The sequence below is a fragment of the Periplaneta americana genome, chromosome 17 (genome assembly GCF_040183065.1).
Source record: "Periplaneta americana isolate PAMFEO1 chromosome 17, P.americana_PAMFEO1_priV1, whole genome shotgun sequence".
NCBI classification, from domain to species: domain Eukaryota; kingdom Metazoa; phylum Arthropoda; class Insecta; order Blattodea; family Blattidae; genus Periplaneta; species Periplaneta americana.
The window spans coordinates 2,484,166-2,505,498 of record NC_091133.1 but is presented as its reverse complement, the minus strand read 5'-3'; the positions used below and the strand labels follow the sequence as shown (position 1 = coordinate 2,505,498).

General features: G+C 39.7%; 2 protein-coding genes across 2 annotated transcripts in view; one reads left to right on the top strand and one right to left on the bottom strand.

The window, feature by feature from the left end:
• LOC138693484 (zinc finger protein 233-like) overlaps positions 1-21,333 on the top strand; it is an 81,259-nt gene that overhangs the window by 56,811 nt on the left and 3,115 nt on the right. The window lies entirely within an intron of this gene.
• Positions 875-20,226, bottom strand: LOC138693483 (serine/threonine-protein phosphatase 6 regulatory ankyrin repeat subunit B-like). Its single transcript, XM_069817474.1, has 5 exons — positions 20,210-20,226; positions 19,980-20,050; positions 9,501-9,788; positions 9,249-9,427; positions 875-3,883 (listed from the first exon to the last, which is right to left on the bottom strand). Exons 2-5 carry the CDS (start codon positions 20,026-20,028, stop codon positions 1,196-1,198), a joined length of 3,204 nt encoding a protein of 1,067 aa, XP_069673575.1. The 5' UTR covers positions 20,029-20,050; positions 20,210-20,226; the 3' UTR covers positions 875-1,195.

The following is a 21,333-nucleotide window of genomic DNA, read 5'->3' as shown; positions in this document are numbered from 1 at the left end:
CACAGCCCGATCCCAAGCAACCCACTTCACGCAAGTTACCCTTCAAACTGGTCATTACACACCTAATGGCAAGTCTTACACCAGAGGCGTGTCGCAGCTTTATGCCCCTACCACGGGAATAACCGCCCGTGGCTCCCCACTCTACACCGAATACAAGTGCCAGACTACTGCGGCAACTCCGACCGACCCTCCCAAAGCCGGAGCAATCCGAGACCGCACGCAGCTTCAGGGGACTTGTGGTTGATTACACTGCGACACCCATACGTCAGCGGTAACACGTCGGAGCGATATATCCGCCCCGGCGAGCAGAATCGGTCACCGGGACGTTTAAGTCGCTCCTGACCCCCATTGGGATTCCACGTGAGTGTACATGACTACTGGTCCTGGCTCCGCACCTAGACTTGCATATAGGGGCAGTATGAAGGGTCCACTCTTGCTTCGTTGCTGGGCGCCCTGTCGGGCCACACAAGTTGGAAGTCGCGCTCGAAACCGTGGGACAGGACCACGGAGATAGGAAAGATCCCCGCTGGTGAGACGGGAGTTATAAACCTAAGAAACTTAACCTAATAATAGATATAAGAATTAGAAGGGGAAGAAGAATAAAGCCTCATCAGGCATTGTTAACAAATCCCGTCATGGTGGCGGACGTGGCAAGAACAAAAACAGCGGGGATGGAGAGGTGAAAATGGCTGTGATGATGTGGTGGGCGTTCCGCATGCAATGGCGGCCGGCGGAGAGAAATAGTGATGAAAAAGAAGAGAGAACGAAGAGGAGTGGTTGGTGATGGGACGAAAAATGGCCGAAAAGAAGAGCACGAGAGCCACCATTGCACCCCCGGTCACCACTTGGAGGAACCCACCTCGACCGGATGTATATATGTATATATTATTTCACTATATATAAACATTACATTTTACAACTCAATATTATTATTCTTCCATGCATAACCTACATAACAATTAAAATAATAATAATAATAATAATAATAATAATAATAATAATAATAATAATAATAATAATAAAATAATAATATTTGCTTCCCATGAAGAATTTGGATTAAAATCTCCTGAAAACAAGTATGAATTATTCAATTTTAGTGAAATGAAATCGACAAAGTATTTAGTTAAGTAGTGATGCAAGTTGAAATCCAATCATTTTTTCATTAAAGATAACATCACACAACTACAACACTGTCTCATTTCTTCACTTGTGAGAGCCATTTTGCAACTTCTGTTCTTTCTAGCACCTTGGCCAAGTCTAATGCTGTCCTTCCAAGTTTATCAACAGAGGCTGGTTTCGCGCCATTGTTAATAAGAAATTGAACAACAGGCAAATGATCCATGACCGCCGCCAAGTGCAGTGCTGTGACTCCTCTATTGTTTGCCAAGTCTACACTAGCACCTGCTTTAACAAGACATTCAGTGACATGCAAATACCCATTTCTAGCTGCCCAGTGGAGTGGTGTCATACCTTGATTGTCTTCTATGTTTGTGCTGGAGCCTATATTGGTAAGAAGCTGAGCAATTTCCAAGTGAGCATTTCTAGCCGCCCAGTGGAGTGGTGTCATACCTTGATTGTCTTGTATGTTTGTGCTGGAGCCTATATTGGTAAGAAGCTGAGCAATTTCCAAGTAACCATTTCTAGCCGCCCAGTGGAGTGGTGTCATACCTTCATTGTCTTCCATGTTTGTGCTGGAGCCTATATTGGTAAGAAGCTGAGCAATTTCCAAGTAACCATTTCTAGCCGCCCAGTGGAGTGGTGTCATACCTTCATTGTCTTCTATGTTTGTGCTAGCGTCTTCATTGATAAGGACCTGAACAACTTTCGTGTGACCATTACTACCCGCTCTGTGGATTGGTGTCATACCTTGATTGTCAACTACATCTGTGCTAGCTCCTTCGTTGATAAGAAGCTGAGCAACATCAAAGTGACCATTACTAGCCGCTCTGTGGAGTGGTGTCATATCTTGATTGTCAACTACATCTGTGCTAGCTCCTTCGTTGATAAGAAGCTGAGCAACTTCAAAGTGACCATTACTAGCCGCTCTGTGGAGTGGTGTCATACCTTGATTGTCAACTACATCTGGGCTAGCTCCTTCGTTGATAAGAAGCTGAGCAACTTCAAAGTGACCATTACTAGCCGCTCTGTGGAGTGGTGTCATACCTTGATTGTCAACTACATCTGGGCTAGCTCCTTCGTTGATAAGAAGCTGAGCAACTTCAAAGTGACCATTACTAGCCGCTCTGTGGAGTGGTGTCATACCGTGATTGTCAACTACATCTGTGCTAGCTCCTTCGTTGATAAGAAGCTGAACAACTTCAAAATGACCATTACCAGCCGCTCTGTGGAGTGGTGTCATACCTTGATTGTCAACTACATCTGTGCTAACTCCTTCATTGATAAGAAGCTGAGCAACTTCAAAGTGACCATTACCAGCCGCTCTGTGGAGTGGTGTCGTACCTTCATTGTCAACTACATCTGAGCTAGCTCCTTCATTGATAAGAAGCTGAGCAACATTAAAGTGACCATTACTAGCTGCCCATTGGAGTGGTGTCATACCTAGATTGTCAACTATATCTGTGCTATTTCTTTCAATGATAAGAAGCTGAGCAACTTCAAAGTGACCATTACTAGCCGCCCAGTGGAGCGGTGTCACACGATATTGGACAGAAACATGTATCCTAGCTCCTGCTTTGATAAGAAGCTGCACCACTTCCAGGTGATTTTTCAAAGTCGCCCAGTGGAGTGGTGTCATATGTTGAATATCAAATAAATCTGTGTTAGCGCCTGCTTTGACAAGAAGCTGAGCAACTTCCCAATAACCCCACCATGCCGCCAAATGGAGCGGTGTACCACCTTGAATATCCACAACATCTGTGCTAGCGCCTGCTTTGATAAGTAGCTGAGCAATTTCTAAGTCACTGTTACTGGCCGCTGTGTGGAGTGGTGTCATACCTTCATCGTCAAATGTATCTGTATTAGCGCCTGCATTGGTAAGGAACTCTGTAACTTGGACGTCACCTCGAGATACCGCCCAATGCAGCGGTGTTCTCCCATTTACATCCATAGCGTTTATATTAGCGCCCGCAGTGATAAGACGCTTAATAAGTGGGAAGTAATCTTCAGACGTTGCTATGTGCAACAGTGAAAGTCCCTGATTGTTCTTTGAAGATGGGCTCGCTCCCCACTCTAAAAAAATATTCAACATGGAAAGTGATCCTGAATGTATCGCATATGCAATAGGAGTTTCATTGTATGCGTTCTTCTGTAAAGGATTTAAACCAAGGGATGCAAGGAATTTCACCAAAGATTCGGAACCCGATCGAGCAGCGAAAAACATGAGGCTGTATCCATTAGTGTCGACGAGCAGCGGGTCCTCTCCTGCCTCTATGAAATATTGAACAAGAGAAAGAGATCCTGATAGTGCAGCGTAGGTGATAGGCGTGTTACCATTCGTGTCCGTGCTATTTCGCTCCGCGCCCCACGATAAGAAAGCCTGGACCAGCGGCAGTGATCCTGACAGAGCCGCAAACAGAAAAGTTGGTGTCGCATAATGACTGCTTAAGTTTATTTCGCGTGCAAGAAAAATTTCCACGAGAGGGATTGATCCTGACCAAGCAGCGCAATGAACAAATGTTATTGTTTGTCTGTATGGAAATCCACTTCCGAATACATTGAGCTCAATCTCAGCGGAAAGATTTCGAAATACGTTGAGCAATAATTGTGTCACTTGGATGTGACCTCGGCGCGAAGCCTCACAAAGTATGTTGTCTTCCACTGGAGTTCCCATCATCAACAACGTTGACACCTCTAATATGTCTCCATTCCGGGCTGCTTCTAACAAAATTTCTTTTCTCTGACTAGGATCTAACATCAAGAGTTTCTGTGAAAAAAAAGAAAAGACAACACCAAATTTATTATAAGCGTATCATTCACACGAACAACATTGTAACCAACACATTTGTTGAAAATGAGACATGGGACATCATTGTGTATGCAGTTCTGCATGCAATGTGAAATTTTGTTTTTGTCTAAATCAACAATTCACACTATTGCAAATATTTGAAATTGGAGGCCCAAATGCAAAAACTGCCTAAGTCCACTTTCTTAGTTTTTTTTTTTTTTTTTTTTTTTTTTTTTTTTTTTTTTTTTTGCAAAGGAGCTTTGAATATTTGCAGAGTTCACACTTTCCTTTCAAGTAAATTAAGTTTGGTTCCATGAAATACTAGCCAACAAATAGCTTGGCTTTAGAAATGCTTTTTTCGAAATAATCTAATTTACACTTAGATATTAAGGCTTAAAGAAATGGACTTACGCATTTTTATCCACAAATAATGAGAACTGATTTTTTAGGCCTTTAACATAATGTTTTATTGTGTTATTTCACTTTCTCTTAGTTTCTTTTTTTAAATTACATATAATCTTTGCAGCATAAGTTTACACTAACAGTTTAATTTTTTTAATTTGTAATGTTCAACATTATTTTTTCTCAAATGTAATTTTATTACGCCATAACTCCTATATTGGCGTAAATTACGTATTGTAATATGCATCCACATGCTTTTTTTCTAACTGCAGATATTTGTCACATTTAAAGATTTGATGTTTCGTTATCATTTTACCTTGTTATACATAAAATTTGTTTCAATGCTGTAAACTTTTAACACACACTAGATTAAAAATACCCACATTTTTCATGTACTCTCATCATAATGATCTTTCCCTTTTACATATTACGCTACATATTTTAATATTCTGAACTCAAATAAACTACATGCAATAGATCTACACCCTCTTTTTTCATTTCACATCATGTTTAATTTCCTCGGCTGTTCTTCCTGTGTTTCCCATTACAATTTTGTACAAATTTTATTGTTCATATTCTGGCGCATTACAGGAGGTGGAATATGTCATCTACTTTTGTTCGATTCATTTGAATGTGTTGCCCATTGAACTAAGAGGGAGGTGTCGTGTTTCCCTTTCGGTGTCTTCGTACTTTGTACAAGGGCCGAGTCATGCTTTCTCCTGCTTCGGGTCCATTCCTTTGGAAAAGTGCGCATATTCCTGCAACAAGTTTTCTAATCCGTCTCGAAAAAGTTTTTATAATCAAGTGTCTTTATAACTCGTTCGTCAGCGGCGTTTCTATCTGCCCAGAGACTGTGAACACAACTACAATTGGATTTTTTGTTCTGCATTTTCTTCACGATATATATATACAGTAGTCAGGACTGCACTTTGTCTCTTTTTCTACAGTGCTCAATGAATGCAAAATCACGATCGATGGGCCTGATTCAGTGTCCAAGAATTGGGTAAGATACTAAAATATCTTCGAAGATTTTCTTATTAATGTGATTATCAAGAGAGGCAGAATGATAGCGATTTTTATTTTGGCCCGATAGAGGTGGGTTTCTCCGAGTTGGTGACCGGGGGGTGCAATAGTGCCTCTCGTGCTCTTCTTTTCAGCCATTTTTCGTCTTACCACCAACCAGCCCTTTTCGTTCTCTCGTCTTTTCCATCGATCTATTTCTCCCCGCCGGCCACCATTGCATGCGGAACGCCCACCACATCATCACATCCATTTTCACCTCTTCATCCCCGCTGTTTTGTTCTTGCCACGTCCGCCTACATGACAGGATTTGTTGAGAATGCCTGATGAAGCTTCATTCTTCTTCCGCTTCTAGTTATTATATTCGTTCTTAGGTTAAAGTTCTTAGGCTTATAACTCCCGTCTCACCAGCGGGGATCTTTCCTATCTCCGTGGTCCTGTCCCACGGTTTCGAGCGCGACTTCCGAATTGTGTGGCCCGACAGGACGCTCTGCAACGAAACAATACTGGCTCTATATGCAAATTTAGGTGTGGAGCCCAGACCAGTAGTCATGTACAATCACGTAGAGTTCCAATGGCGATTTAGACGCCCCAGTGACCGACTCAGCTCACCAGTGCGGATATATCGCTCCGACATGTCACCCCTGACGAAAGGGTTACGCGATGTAATCAACCACAAGTACCCTGAAGCTTTGCGGTCTCGGATTATTCGACTTATGATGGTCGGGCGAGCTTTTTACGAGTCGGGTTCTGGAAGCTGGATAGTCCTGGGGTTGTCCAGTGTAGAGTGGGGAGCCACGGGCGGTTATTCTAGCGGTTGAGGCATAAAATTGTGTATCACCTTTGGTGTACGACTTGCCGTTAGATGTTTAATGCCAAGTTTGAAGGGTAACTTGCGTAAGATGGGTTGCTAGGGATCGAACTGTGAGGGGGTGCCCACAGCCGGCACAGACCGAGAAGAATATTCAGGTGTCTTTTCTTACGCCCCCGGGTGGCAGGCTGACGACGACGGTTCTGTATGGTGGAACAATTCCAAAATGGCCTCTTCGCGCTCCTCTTTCCCTTCATTAGAGAAACTACAACATGAGAAACCAAAGTTAGGAAAAGACAGTGCGACTGATGGTCATATGACGAACACTGCAATGGGCTTGGACCCTGAGAAAGTAACAGTTAAAGTGCCGCCTCCAAAGTTTATTAGTATTACCTTGGACGGAACCGAAAAAACTTTGAAAAACCTATGTGAGACGCCCACTCAATGGACTCGTGAGCAAGGTCAGAAATGCAACTCGACTCCGCAGCGGCAGTCTCCTTGTTGAGACTGCATCTGCAAAACAGAGTGAGGCGCTATTGAAAGCAAAGTTGCTGGGATCCTACCCAAGCAGAGTTGAGCGACACACCTCACTGAACACCACGCGAGGAGTTGTGCATACGGATTCTCTAGATGCTATGTCCGATGAAGAGATCCAATTAGAGCTGGCGGAACAGTCCGTGTCCAAGGCTTACCGTTTACTGTGTAAGCGGGACGGACGGACTGAACCCCTGAGCACAGTCTTTCTGACCTTTGAGACGTCTCTCTTGCCAGAATACATCCTTGTCGACTACGAGCGTGTCCTTGTGCGTGCGTATGTGCCGAACCCAATGCGGTTCTTTAGGTGCCAACGGTTCGGACATCGGTTAAAACGTTGTACCAACAACATCATATGTGCAAAGTGCGGCGGTGCTGACCGTGGGGATTCCCCATGTGCCGGCGGCGAGCCTGTGTGAATTGTTCTGGGGATTGAGCTGAGTGCACCCCTCATATAATGGCAGTTGACTTGAACATAAAACGTCAACTTATATGCCTAACTTGAAGTCAGGCCACAAAAGGAAACATTGAAGGAGGACAGTTCGATCCAGTGCTATGGATTTAATTCGGCGTAGCTCAATGGTCAGAGCGCTTGGTACGTAGAACCAAGGACCCGGGTTCGATCCCCGGTGCCGGAGCGAATTTTTCTCAAATATTAATTGTCAATATTATAGATATTATTCCGTAGGACAGATTAATAAAAATTTTTAATATTACATGTCCACGTCAGTAAGCAGACAAAACACATGTCCGTCCGAATGCATCAGGAGTGCAGAGGTTAAAATCCTAAAATGTATAATGACGTTTACCAGCGGCCAAAGTAATGCTGTAGTAAACACTGATAATTCTTGAAGATGCAATTGCCCTTTACGCGAGCTTGTAGGGTGCCTATTATTATTATTATTATTATTATTATTATTATTATCACCATCATAATCATCATCATCGTCATTATCAATATTTATTCAGCTGTCGAAATTGCAATAATTGACGTAATATTTCGAACGTAGAGATTCGAAAATTTAATTCCGTAAGTGTTGCATTACTGTAGCGCTTGATGTTTACAGTCCTATTAAAACAGGATACGAAGAATTATATAAGAAGTGCTAAAACACAAAGAATGATTATTAAAATTCTAGCGCATTTGGCTACGAACTAAGAGCAAAGTGATTGCTTCTAACAATGTTTCATGTTTTTCAATGTAGTTACAACAAATGTGTAGTATATTAATAATAGTTTTTCTGAAATAAATGTTCTTACATTATTGCACTCTCTAAGTTCCACTTTCAAATGATTTGATAAAGAGAGCCCGTCGGCATTAAAGTGCAATAAAAATACGATGAAAGAGTAATGGAACGGAGAAAAAATTCTCTCCGGCGCCGGGATTTGAACCCGGGTTTTCAGCTCTACGTGCTGATGCTTTATCCACTAAGCCACACCGGATACAATTCCGACGCCGGTTAGAATCGTCTCAGATTAAGCTCCAACTCTTGAGTTCCCTCTAGTTCAAATCCCGGCGCCGGAGAGAATTTTTCTCCGTTCCATTACTCTTTCATCGTATGATGACGCAGAATATCTGCATGGAAATATCATATGTACTTCGGTACATTAAAATAATATATATGATATGCGTAAATCACTTTGTGATTTAAGACGGCGCTTATTCCGTCGGATCCCGGCCAACTAGTCACTCATATCGAGTGCACCTCAGCACAAGTGTGGACTTCGGTCCTGCGTTCATAGACATCTATGACGTAGTGCAGAGGGCGGCCACTAGAGGGAACCCAAGAGTTGGAGCTTAATCTGAGACGATTCTAACCGGCGTCGGAGTTGTATCCGGTGTGGCTTAGTGGATAAAGCATCAGCACGTAGAGCTGAAAACCCGGGTTCAAATCCCGGCGCCGGAGAGAATTTTTCTCCGTTCCATTACTCTTTCATCGTATGATGGCGCAGAATATCTGCATGGAAATATCATATGTACTTCGGTACATTAAAATAATATATGCATTAAAAATGCTTGTTTGTAATTATTCCCCTAAATTTTCAAATAGAGAATACATCTGTGGTAGCCACGCTTCCAAGTTAAACCATTTTTCTCACAAACGGAATAGCCTACTTTTCTTCTGAAGTCACCGTCTTTATTGCTGTAGGTTCTCTGCCATGATACTGCTGAAGACATTTCTGCATTTCTGTTCTGCATTTTAGCGGGTAAGAAATGCTTCATGTATGTGAAAATTTTATGATATCAATAAGACGAATTGATCAAAACGATAAAATAAGTTTCTATACGCCCCTCAAAGTTTAACATAGAGGAAGTGTCACAGTTTATACCCCAATACTTAAGAGTGGAAATCGTGAAGAGAGGAAAATCCTTGGATATAAATGGCAGGGAAAATAATGCTAAATATGAAGCCCAGCACGTTTGATACATGTTAACATTTGCTGAATGCAATTCTTGCGAAAAAGTACAACATTGCGACAAAAATGATACCTGTATTATACACGCAACAGAATTTAAACAGATTTTGCTCCGGGAGAATTGATAAATGTGAGAGCATGCTTTATGCATTTACTCACCTCACACTGGTTATAAGTCTTGATGACATCTTGATTTGCAGATCTGATTGTGACGTTGCACCCTTCATAATCCCAGGTCACGTCTTCATAATGCGCAGTTCCATAGCTCAATGCAGATTCCTCAACATTGACGCAGCACATGGAAGCGGTGACCAAGGAAAAGTGCAATTCAGGAACAACTGAAACCACAAACATAGCTTACTGAGGATTCTGTTCATGCCACACAATTCCGACATCAGGACAGGAGCTCACCTTGCACGATCACAGTCCAGTTGAGGCTCTCGTTACTCCGGATGTCGAAACCTTTCAAGAAGTAACGTCCCGACTGGAAGCGATCCACTCTTAACATGGAGAGTTGCATTGTGGACTCGTCCCTCGTGATGGCGACTCTGTGGTCGGAAGGGCCTATTTTCCTACTGCCCGGCCCGAAGAACCACAAGTTGTCCTCCTCCGTCTCCACGTAAGCTTCCAGCGTCACACTGTCGCCTTCCCTCACGCGCACCAAGTGCGGCGTCAAGGGTTCGAGCACCAAGCTGTCACCTGGAGGAATTGCACGTTACGTGAAGTTAAGAATATCAGTTTTGTTTACTTTACGACACTTTATCAACATCTATGGTTATCTAGAGTGTGAATGATATGGTGACAATGCCAGCGAAATGAGTCCAGGGTCCAGCGCCGAAAATTACCCAGCATCTGCTCTTAACGGGTTGAGGGAAAACCCCGGCTGGGCCCGCTAGTTTCACGGTCAGGATGCTAACCGTTCCTCTACAGCGACGGATAAGAACATGAATTGTAGGGAACATAAATAACACCAGATGTTAGAGTCAAGCAATCTGAATTTACTGGACTCCGGACTCATTTCACCGGCATTATCACCTTTATTTCATTCAGACGCTAATTGCCCTAATATGTCGTAAAATAACGTACTTAAAAATCTGAAATTATTTTAATTGTATTGGTATATTTTCAATATACTGGGCGTCCATTGCTTTATTTGTCATCCTTTCCTTATAACATAGAAATGCAAAATCGTTGGGTTCTAATAACAGCAATCCTTTTCCACATGGAAGCTAGTGACTCGCAAATAAATCCACTGCCTTGTCGACTTTGTGTCCTCCCTCTCTCCTTTTTTTTTTTTCTTTCAAGCGTGATCTAGTAAATTTATTTTATTTGCTGATCAGAGACGGTAGCACTTATGGGTTTCGTCATCAAGGTTCTTTTTCGTTCGTACAACAAATTTTTTGGCTATATTTACTATTTCGATGTAATAAGCTAATTATTCTTGGCGCTTTTAATTTAATTTCATTTAATTCATTCCATAGGTATTACATTAGCATTGAAGCCTGTAATGACCGACTTTAGAGTTACATAATTTTCTTGCCAGAATAAATGAGGTCAAGCAATCGCCATAGATTACCTGGAAATAGGATACCTCGGAAATATCTGAACCAAGTAATCAGCCCGAGTAGGAATCTCTCCCAAGGGCAGTCGAGGTGGCTTCCACCAAATTTGTCACCGGTGACAATTCTGGCTCTCCTGCTTCTTTCTAACATTCACCATCCTGCCCCAGTTGAGGCGGGTGACTCTCGTGCTTTTCTTTTCGTAAATTCATTGGGCTATCACAACCCAGACCTTTTTGTTCTCTCCTTTTTCATTGCTATATTTTTCTCTGCCTTCCACCATTGCATGCGGAACGACCACCACATCATTACAATCATTTTAACTTCTCCATCCCCGCTGTTAGATTTGCCACGTCCGCCTCCATGATGGGATTTGTTAAGAATGCCTGAGGCTTCATTATTCTTCCTCTTCTAGTTTATGTCCATTAGCAAATTTAGTTTACTAGGCTTTTAAGTCCCGTCTCGCCTGCGGAGACCTTGCCTTCTCCGGTTCTGTCCCAGTTTCCACCGCGGCTTCAGACTTGTGTGATCCGACAGCCCAGCAACGAAACGATAGTGGATCCTTCATACTGTCTCTATAGGCGAGCCCAGGTTCGGAGCCCAGACCAGTGGTCATGTAGTCACGTAGAGTACCCTCAGGAGTACCAGGAGTGATTGAGGCATTCTGGTGAACATCTCTGTTCGACGGGGCCGAAATGTCGCTCCGACGTGTTACCGCTGACGAATGGGTGTCGTGATGTATCCAACCACCACTGAAGCAGGACGGTTTCAGATTAATCGACTTATGTGCGGACGAGCTCTTTAGGAGAAGAGTTGTGGTAGCCGGGTAATCAGTGTAGAGTGAGAGGCAACGGGCGGTTGTTGCCATTATGGGAATGTAAGTTGCGGCCGCCTCTGGTGTATGCCTTACCGATAGCAGGACGAATAGAAGAAAAAGTGTACGCTCTGCTATGCTTTCCTATTGTCGGTGGCGGACCTGATAACTAATGGCGCTTCGATCGCTACGTTCCATCTGTTGTCTGAAGTTGGACACCTCGAAAATATATTTCTCGCGCGTTTAATGATGAAAGTTGCTAGGGATTGTTAATATGCTTTGTTGTTGAGAGTTAAGTAGATGTCTTCAATTTGTTGTGCTTTGAATTAACCGTAACAAAAGAATATTTTGTGGTGTTTTACAAAATGATTACAAAAATTCCGTACTGTTTTGTTCTCGGTTATATTGTATTGTATTGTGTTTATTAACATTCCATGGTATTCATACATCATTACAGCTAGAATATGGAACAAGTCAAAAAACTTAATACTATTATAAAATCTTAATTTATAGTCACAGTCTAGATGAAATATATACAGATGAGATTTACAATATAGTCTACTAGTACAACACATAGTTTTAGTATCAATTTCATGAAGTGTTATTGAATGTCATGAATTCACCTACAGAATAGAATGCGTGAGAAATTAGGTACTTCTTTAATTTGGCCCTAAATAATTTTATGTTTTGAGTTTCATTTTTTATATCGATAGGGAGGCTATTAAAATTTTTACTGCCATATAACGCACTCCTTTTTGATAGCACGATAGACTTGCCGATGGAGTATGAAAGTCATTTTTTGACGTGTATTTATGCTAAGAACTGTTGAATTAGTTACAAAGTTTTCACGATTACATACGAGGAAGACTATTAATGTAAAGATATATACTGAGAAAAGCCATGGGCATTATTTGTCGTTTTTTGAAAATAGTCCTACACGATTCCCTAGATTTGGCACCTACTATTATTCTAATTACTCTTTTTTTGTAATAGAAATATATTGTTACTATCTGTGGAATTTCCCCAGAATATTATTCCAAAACTCATTACCGAATGGAAGTATGCAAAGTATATTGTTTTTAAGGTATTGATATTTACTATCTTTTGCATAGATCTAATAGCAAAAAGCTCGGAATACAGTAAAAATAGTGTAACAAGACATTTTTCTTCGTCTTCTAAAGAAAAAGATTAGTTAGGAAAGTGAGCCAAAGAGATTCCGCGGAAAGATAGGCAGTTTTCGGTAAATAACCGATCAGACTGTTGTAATATAAAACGTCATAAGACAGCAATACCGCGAGTGCGTTGAAAATTACAACCAAGAGTTTTACCTCACATTTTCCCCAATTTACCGAAATGATGAAATATATGAAAATAAACGTTGCGGAGTGGTAATATTCGATGAGGTCAAATTCAGAGAAGAAATTAAATTTAATAATTATTCCCTTAGAGTGGACGTATTTTTTGATTTCGGAGATCTCACGTCTGATGTCCAAAAGAAACAATTAGCAAATCATTGAATATATTTATGCAAGATTGGATTCAACCAATTGCTATTTCCGCTAGCAGAAACGCTACTGCTGGTGATATTCTCGCTAAAATTCTTATTCAAGTTACACTACAATTAGAAGCAGTTTGGGGCGAGAGTAGTCGGTTTCACTTGCGATGGCAGTCAAACAAATAAAATGGCCTGGAAATCTTTAGAAATCAATGGAAAAAAAAAATCCAGCACAATGCTATATTCCTAACCCGTCTGACGGAAAAAGCAAGATATGGGCATTCTCAGATTTTGTACACATACTGAAAGGCATAAGAAATTATTTCCATGATAAAGTCGCACTCTCTTACAAGGAGAAAAACATCAATTTCAGTTTTTATAGGAGACTTTTTGAGGGAGATCTATCTGGATGTGCCAGTCTTAGTGTTTGTCCCAAGTTGACAACAGCTTATTTAGATCCTTCGTCCTTTCAGAGAATGAATGCCAGACTTGCGTTCCAACTCTTCAGTGACAGTGTCGCCAAAAGTCTCAAATTTTATCGTGAAGTAGGGTCATCGGGTTTCGAGGGCTGTGAGGACACTGAAGAATTTACAAGGCATTTAAACTGCATTGCCGGCGCATTAAATTTACACACTCCTGCTAAGACTCTTTATTAAGACTCCTCTAACCACAAATTCCTTATTAATTTTCTTCAATGTCTCAGAACTACAACCAACACATTTGCTTCCGGTATAACAATGGAGTCTTTAGTAGTAACCTTGCAGAATACTTTAGAAATGAATGAATGGCTCTGGAGCAAAGGATACAATTATGTCCTAACAGGGAAACTCACCCAAGACCCCTTGGAACGTCACTTCGGAGTTTTACGTTCACTCAGTTCAGATGACCATCTTTCGACGATAGATTTCCTCCATATGCATTTATTACAATGTATTTATGTCCCTGCAAAGCAGGTCCTTAACATTGCAGGAAACTGTGAACCGAAAAGTGATAAACTACTCACATCTTTTGTGAATCAAATGCGAACATTAGCGCAAAATGCAGAATTACGTAACAAGGCAGCTAAGAAGTCTGTAGAAACTTGTAGTATAAAAGAAAAAATTGTTCTTTGTGAAGAATTGCATGGTCAAGGCTGGGAAAGTGCTGTGCCCGAGTTGGTAAATACCACTCCTGCCGTGTTGATTGACAGATGTTTAGTGTATCATGTGGCAGGTTATGTCGTAAATCATTCCACTAAGTTTATTGCGTGTACCCTGTGTGTCCATTGCCTTCGACAGAAAAGTAATGTGTCTAAATATTGTGCAGCTCTCACACAAATCAAGGACTACGGATCCGGTAGGAACGTCAGTTTTTGAACCCATCCCTCCCAAGCTGTGTACGACGCACTTCTTCAAACAGAAATGAAAATTAAAGAAAATATTAACTCAGCAAGTGCAATGTGGGTTGATACCTTCTATGACTGTCTTGACACTATTGACGCTCTTACGATCCAGTCTTCGGGAGCAGGTTGTTGCAGAGAACACATCATGGATATTATTCCTAAATTGGTTTACCACTACTTAAAGTGCCGATTCTTCTTCAGGACACAGGAAATCCGAAGAGAATTATAAGCTGTAATTCCGCCAAGTCATCTCGCAAACTTTCGAAGGTAGCAGGCAACTAATCATTCATATGGTGAGTAATTTAATTAATTTATAAGCATGTAAATTATCTTTCAACTCTGGTTTTATTTAATATTTTGTAGAGTTTTCTGTCCCTGAATTCGCAACTTGTTAAATACTTAACTTATCGCTTTCATAGCGTTTCAGATCCCATTGTATTTTCTGTTACGAACGTTCATAATAGTGTTAACTGAGAGAAGGCTATTAATTATGTATAAGGGACTATGCAGGTGTTCCTAAAGTTACGAATAGACGAGTTAAATGGTAGAAATTTGCTTTTTAAAAAGGACTACCTTTAGCGTAACAAGAACTGTGAACTTCCTCCAAGTCAGGAGCCTAGCGACAGAAGAGCCGCGTTGCGGCGGACCCGTGTAAACTGGCTGAGTGCGTACACTATTCCTTCTATTAGTCCTGCCGATAGATCAGTCTGAAGGGTAAATTACATGAGGTAAGATCTTGGGATCGGGGTGAGGGGTGAAGAATTTCCATGTGTATTTCTTTCGCACCGCCCCCCCCCTCCCGTTGACAGGCTAACGGCGACGGTTCTGTAGGAGGGCGCCAGTTCAACAATGGCACTTTCGCGCGCCTCCACTCGCCTGATTCCTTTCACCATTCGTCTCTTTACGGCCGATACACGGAGACTTCGTCCAGCAGGTGTGCTGTTTCTTGCACTGCTCTCTGAGCTCGACATCCGCCTGCCAACAGTTCGCACACTGGAGTATACGGCCACTCCACCGTGGATTATGCGACATCCCATGTTTGATGTAAGTCTGAGCCGAAGGTTTAAGAATTTTGCACCAGCTTTTGTTTATAGACGTCATTTTAGTAAACTTTTATCACAGTTTCCAAAATATTAATTACTTTTTACTGACGGATCCCGAGTAAATGATTGTGTTGGTTGTTCCTCCCGTACAAATGGAGAGATATTTAAATGTAAACAGCCAGTATACTGGTGTCCTTATCGCTGAACTTTATGCTTCTGATTTTAATTAGAGAACCCCGGGACAGATTCCTAATCCGAGCCATTCAGTCCGTGCAGTCTTTTAATTCTGGTGATCGACTTTTGTTGAGAACTCAGGAGCTCTTCCTCATTGTTCTTAGCTCCGATAACCACTGAATATTTTAATCTCTCGGCAAATATACCATTCAACATTAAATAGTTACGTAAATAACTTAGTGCCCAAGCTATAATATGTGAACTCGCTTTTAATATGTTGTTTGTTATCTCATCATACCCTGAGGAGAATTTTGACTTTAGATTTTTAATATTTGAAATTATTTCTTGTTTTTTTTTTTTTTTGCTGGAAATATTTGAATTTTTGGGAATTTTATCGGAAAATAATGTGTTAAAGAATCTAAACTACAGTCGCGCTCAAAATTCCTGACGTTAGCAGATGTGTCTGCTTATTGGCGATAGCCGATAGCGGCAGTGCTGCGTTGCAACATACGGGCTTCGCAGACCCGCTGCATAGTCGCCGCTTAGAAATCTCAAATCAAATAACAAGTGCGCTGGGAAAATTGGTTTGTTGTTTGGACCCTGCATGTATATATGATGAATGTTTAATGTTTTCTGAACACATACAAACAAAAATCACATTTCTACCCCCAGTGGTTCCAATTTTATGGGTTAATACGGTAAAACCCCGACAAGACGCTGTTCAAGGGACCGTGTGTAAATCTCGTATTAATCGGGACCGCATATTAGACGGGTATACTTATTTTGACTTATATACAGTATCTATTAGAATTTTTCTTTATTGATATACATTATTCATGAAAGGTAATACAGCATTACTCCATTATGTAATTACTATACTGTACGTCAAAGACATTTACAATTTATATTGTACTCAATTCTTTCGAAATAAGTAATTTATAGTTGGTTGTCGCGTGCGTGTTTCCAAGTCCTCATGTTTATCACCTTCACTTTCCTGCGCTTACATCCTTCCGACGTCGCAGCTGCAGAGATTGTCGCGATTTTTTATTATTGTCCTTAATGTGGAAGATGGGATTTCTAATGAATCAGAGAGTTGTTTCTGATTATGGGTACTGTTTTCATCGTAATTTCGTAAGAATTCCATTTTTATCCGTCACAGTTGCCTCTGTCTCATTGCTTTTGTGCTGACTTCCAGCAATGAAGTAGTGGACGATGTTTATACAGCTGCGATGCGATAAGGAATGTTGATATGTAAGAATTTTGAGAACCATATACTTACAGCTTCAAACAAAGGGTCTCTTCAGAATATAAACAGAGTTAACTGTTTGTGAGAGGAGAGAAGAGAGACTACTAAATTGAAAAGTCAGTTCGATTTCTGATGGTGTTGTGTGCAGTTGGTTCTGTTTAAAGTACGGTATATGAAAGTGTAACGTAATATCTTTTTCGTGTGTTGGCAATTTGGCATTCTCAAAACAATTAATATGTCTTTTTAGTGAGCCCAGTAAAAGTGGGAATGGTGGATCGAGTGGATATGGCAGTAAAATTCGGAAAATGGCGTTTAGCCTTTATAATTTCTTTAGGAAATACTCTTCTCAAGAAATGCGTAATAATCTTAACTTTTCAAAATGTCAAGCACTGACTGCCGAGGGGTGTTCTTTAAGTGTCTCTATAGTGTCTTGTGTATGCATAGAAGTTAAAAGAGCGCAAACACAGGGTGCCGATAAATTGTTCCATTCTCCTAGAAAGCATAATATAAATGTTCCTTAAAGAGTTACAAATCTAGACGACTTCCAAAAAGACGTTGTACGACGTACAATTTTTTACTTTTACGATAACGGAAAATTTCCGACAGCTGAGAAACTAACCGTACTGCTTAGAAAAAAAATTAATTCCTCAGGTTCAGTTTCTTCCACTAAAAGATTATTGAATCGGTTGGGATTCCTCTACAGCAAAATCATTGATGGGCGAAAATATCTAATGGAACGGAATGATATTGTTGCCGCAAGACTGACGTTTCTGCGCAAAATGCACATGATCAGATCATCAGGTGACACTCGACCCACATTTTACCTTGATGAAACGTGGGTCAACAAAAATCATTCTCTGAAATATGTTTGGCAATACTCAAATAGAAATGGAGACCTTAAAGTGCCTTTATAGTTTGCCATGTAGAATCAGCTGAAACAGGTTTCGTTCCAGGTAGTAAATGGGTATTCAGATCAAAGAAAACCAGTGATTATCACGAAGAAATGACGGCACAATCATTTCGCGATTGGTTCTTAAACAGATTTCTAAATCATCTAGAGGAAGGGAGTATAATTATAATGGAAAATGCTCCATACCATTCCGTTAGCATTAATAGGACACCAAATACCTCCTCTAAAAAAGATTAAATGAGTGAATGGCTGAAAAATAAAGGTGTTAGTTTTCTCCATCAGAAACTAAGTCAGAACTTTTGGAAAAAGTGTTGCCGTTCAAAAGCAGTGAAAATATGTATGAACTTGATCAGCTGGCCAATGAAATGGGGCATGAAGTGATAAGACTCCCACCTTATCATTGCCAGTTATAATGCAATAGAACTAATTTGGATCCGGGTGAAATGGGAGGTCGCTAGAAACAACAAAACTTTAAAATGTCGGATGTGGAAGAACTTGTAAATAAGGAACTTGATAATGTGACAATTGAGGACTGGGTAAAATGCGTGAAACACGCGGTGAAATTACAAGAGGAAGATTTCGCTAAAGAGTTAGGTCGGGAAATCATTTTGGAACCAGTGGTCATTAATTTACAAGAAGACAGTGACACAGATGACAGTAAAACTGATGGTGAGGGGGCTGACGACGATATGTTGGCTCACCATTAGCTCTGCCACTGGAGTAGAAATTTGCAGCACAAAAGGTTCGTTTTATTAATTCATAATTTTCCTTAAACGAAACACAGGCATATAATAACCGTTATTATTGTAAGATTGTGCTCTGACAGCACGGACATAATGCTATTTAGGACCATGTGAATTCAATCAATTCATTTGTACAGAAAATTACTATTTAAAATTAATCCTATCATTCAATTTATTTGATCAAACTGCGCCTTTATGTTATTCGACAAATGTATTAACCCTAATAAAAGTAAAACTTACAAAACTGATATAAATTCAGCGAGTTACGTCTGACTCAACTAATTTTCTATATTTTGTGACTTTTAATTTCATTCGATGTAGTATAAAGATATTATTATTATTATTATTATTATTATTATTATTATTATTATTATTATTATTATTATTATTATTATTATTATTATTAAGTCTTCTGCATCTCCCTATCAAACCAACCTCAGGTAAAGGGTCGCGCTCCACAGTTTTAAAATTACTGCCGCTGTGAGACAGAGACGGAGAGAGTAGCTGTGACAACATCGCGCTCGCATGTTGCTGGGTTTCGCTAAACGTCAGGAGGTTTGAGCGCGACTGAAATACTAACATTTTGGGGGATGTTGAGGTTGTCAATTATTGTAAGAAAATATTTGTTAAATATATTTGCAATTTCACTTGGGTCTCACGTTTTTGTATTATTAGATATAAGGATATAGTATGTTACTTTACTTTATGATCGTACACTTTCTTTTTTAATTATGTTCCAAGTTGTTTTGATTTTATTATCAGAGTTTTGTATTGTTGTATTATAGTGCAATTCTTTAGGTTTTTGGATTACTTTGTGTAATATTTTAAAATAATTTTTATAGTGTTGTTTTAAGTTTGTATCATTACTATTTCTGCTGTGTATGTATAATGATCTCTTGGTTTTGCATGAGATTTTAATACCTTGTGTAATCCATCTATTGTTACATATTGTTTCATTTGTATACTTTAAAGGAAAACAGGATTAAAAAAATATTTAGAAATGTTTTATGAAACTCGTTGAATTTACTGTTCATATAACTTTGACTGTATACTCATTCCTATGTTTCATTTTTAAGATTTATTTGAAAATTATTGAATGATTCCCTGGTTATATTTCTGAATCTCACTTTAGTTTTTTTTATGATGTGTTAATATTTCTATTTAGGAGTTGAGCATCATGATCCGAAAGACCATTAATTATTGGGGTTGTTTGAGGTATACCTATTCTTTCCTTTCCGATAAATATGTTGAATATCGCAGTAGCTGAATCCCCTTGTATTCTGGTCAGAATGTTTACTGTGATGGTGAGGTTGTCTTCATACAAACTTGAAATCAATATTTCTCCTACAGCAATATATATGACGCATAATATAAGAATGTGGTTAATTCGATTTTTGAAAAAGGTGGACATATGTCTTTTTCATAATTACCGATTCAATTATAATATTAATAGTGAGGAAATTGAATTCTAAGTGATGCAATGAAAATGTAACATGCAGAGTGGATCAAAGAGAGGAGCACTCACCTGCAGCGAAGCAGCCCAGAATGATCAGGACCAGCTCTGAAACAGCCATTTTGAAGTCTGTGCAGACGGAGCTGTGAGATGAGAAAGCCTTGTTCAGTATTCCTGTTTACCGCAACTGTGGGAGGAGCCACTGCGTGTGAGATATATTGGAATGCAAGGTGTGAGAATTAAGAATGTAAGTGACTGATAATTTTTTTAATGTGCAAAGAAAGAGTAGAGTTGATTTCTACCTTTCACGTGACTGCCGAGAAGAATTGCGATTTGAGTTCCTGTCGCATTAGTTCCGGGATGTGGTGGGGCATGAAACCGCGCAGTATCCTGTGAGAACTGTCTGTATGTGATACAGATGGATTTGGTTGTCCACCTCGCCTGTTGAGCTTAAATAGAAAAGTAACATTATGGTGTCCAATTTCACTACATATATTTTGCAAAGAAAATTCTTCAGTATTTCGCACCTAAGATGTGACGTAGTGTGCGACATGTTGCATTATCACAAAAGCATGAAAGGCTCAATTGCACAATTCTTTAGTAATATCATTCAGATTAAATAGCTTGGGAATATTGCTTATTTTATTGTAAGCAACTACATTACTGCTATTTTCGCCAGAATGAATATTTCACATTTGTAATTGTCTGCTGAGAAGGTAAAGTGTCCTGATAGCTATTCGAGTTTATCCATTAATGGAGTCGATTTTTACGCGATAAGACATACGTCAATAGAGTTAAATTACGTTAAAATTATTTATAGTATCTCGAAAATACTCTAAAATCCATATATTTTATGTATTCAAGAGAGAGAAATAGTGAAATTTGATTTATTTCGTAACTGGTACAAATTTTCATTTTTGTTTGTAAATATATTATTGCTGCAACAATAATATATTCTAGATTAGTTAAACAAAATTGTACATCCTAATATACATTCTATAGGCCAATAATATCTGGAGTTTGGGTTTAAAAAATTTAAGGTGAAGAATTACGTTTTAAGAATAGTTGTTAGAGGTAGTTTCATAAAAATAGGGAGGGATATTTATCAAGTGCAAAAAATAACAATTGATATTCCAGAAAAAGTTTACTAATAGCTCAAAAGATATGTGTACTAAATATCGTGCACGTAGTATTAATTGTTGGGAAGATATATGCGTTCTTTTTGTGGAATTAAGAAAGAAAGAAATATATGGAAAATTCTTATCAGCGTTCCCTGTCGTTTAATCTCCTGTGCTTCAGGGCTTCAAAAATGACGTAACAGAGCCATATATATTAGTGTCTTTTGCATATTCCATATTGATTTTAAGGAGAAAAAGAAAGTAAATTGTGGGACATCACAATCAAAGTTTAATGACGTTTAAAATTC

Coding starts and splice junctions, on each gene's coding strand:
- LOC138693483 (XM_069817474.1), bottom strand. CDS start 20,028: ATGGCTGTTTCAGAGCTGGTCCTGATCATTCTGGGCTGCTTCGCTGCA. Junction 9,789..19,979: donor TCTGGGCTGCTTCGCTGCAG/GTGAGTGCTCCT, acceptor CAATTCCTCCAG/GTGACAGCTTGGTGCTCGAA. Junction 9,428..9,500: donor CTGGACTGTGATCGTGCAAG/GTGAGCTCCTGT, acceptor TTGTGGTTTCAG/TTGTTCCTGAATTGCACTTT.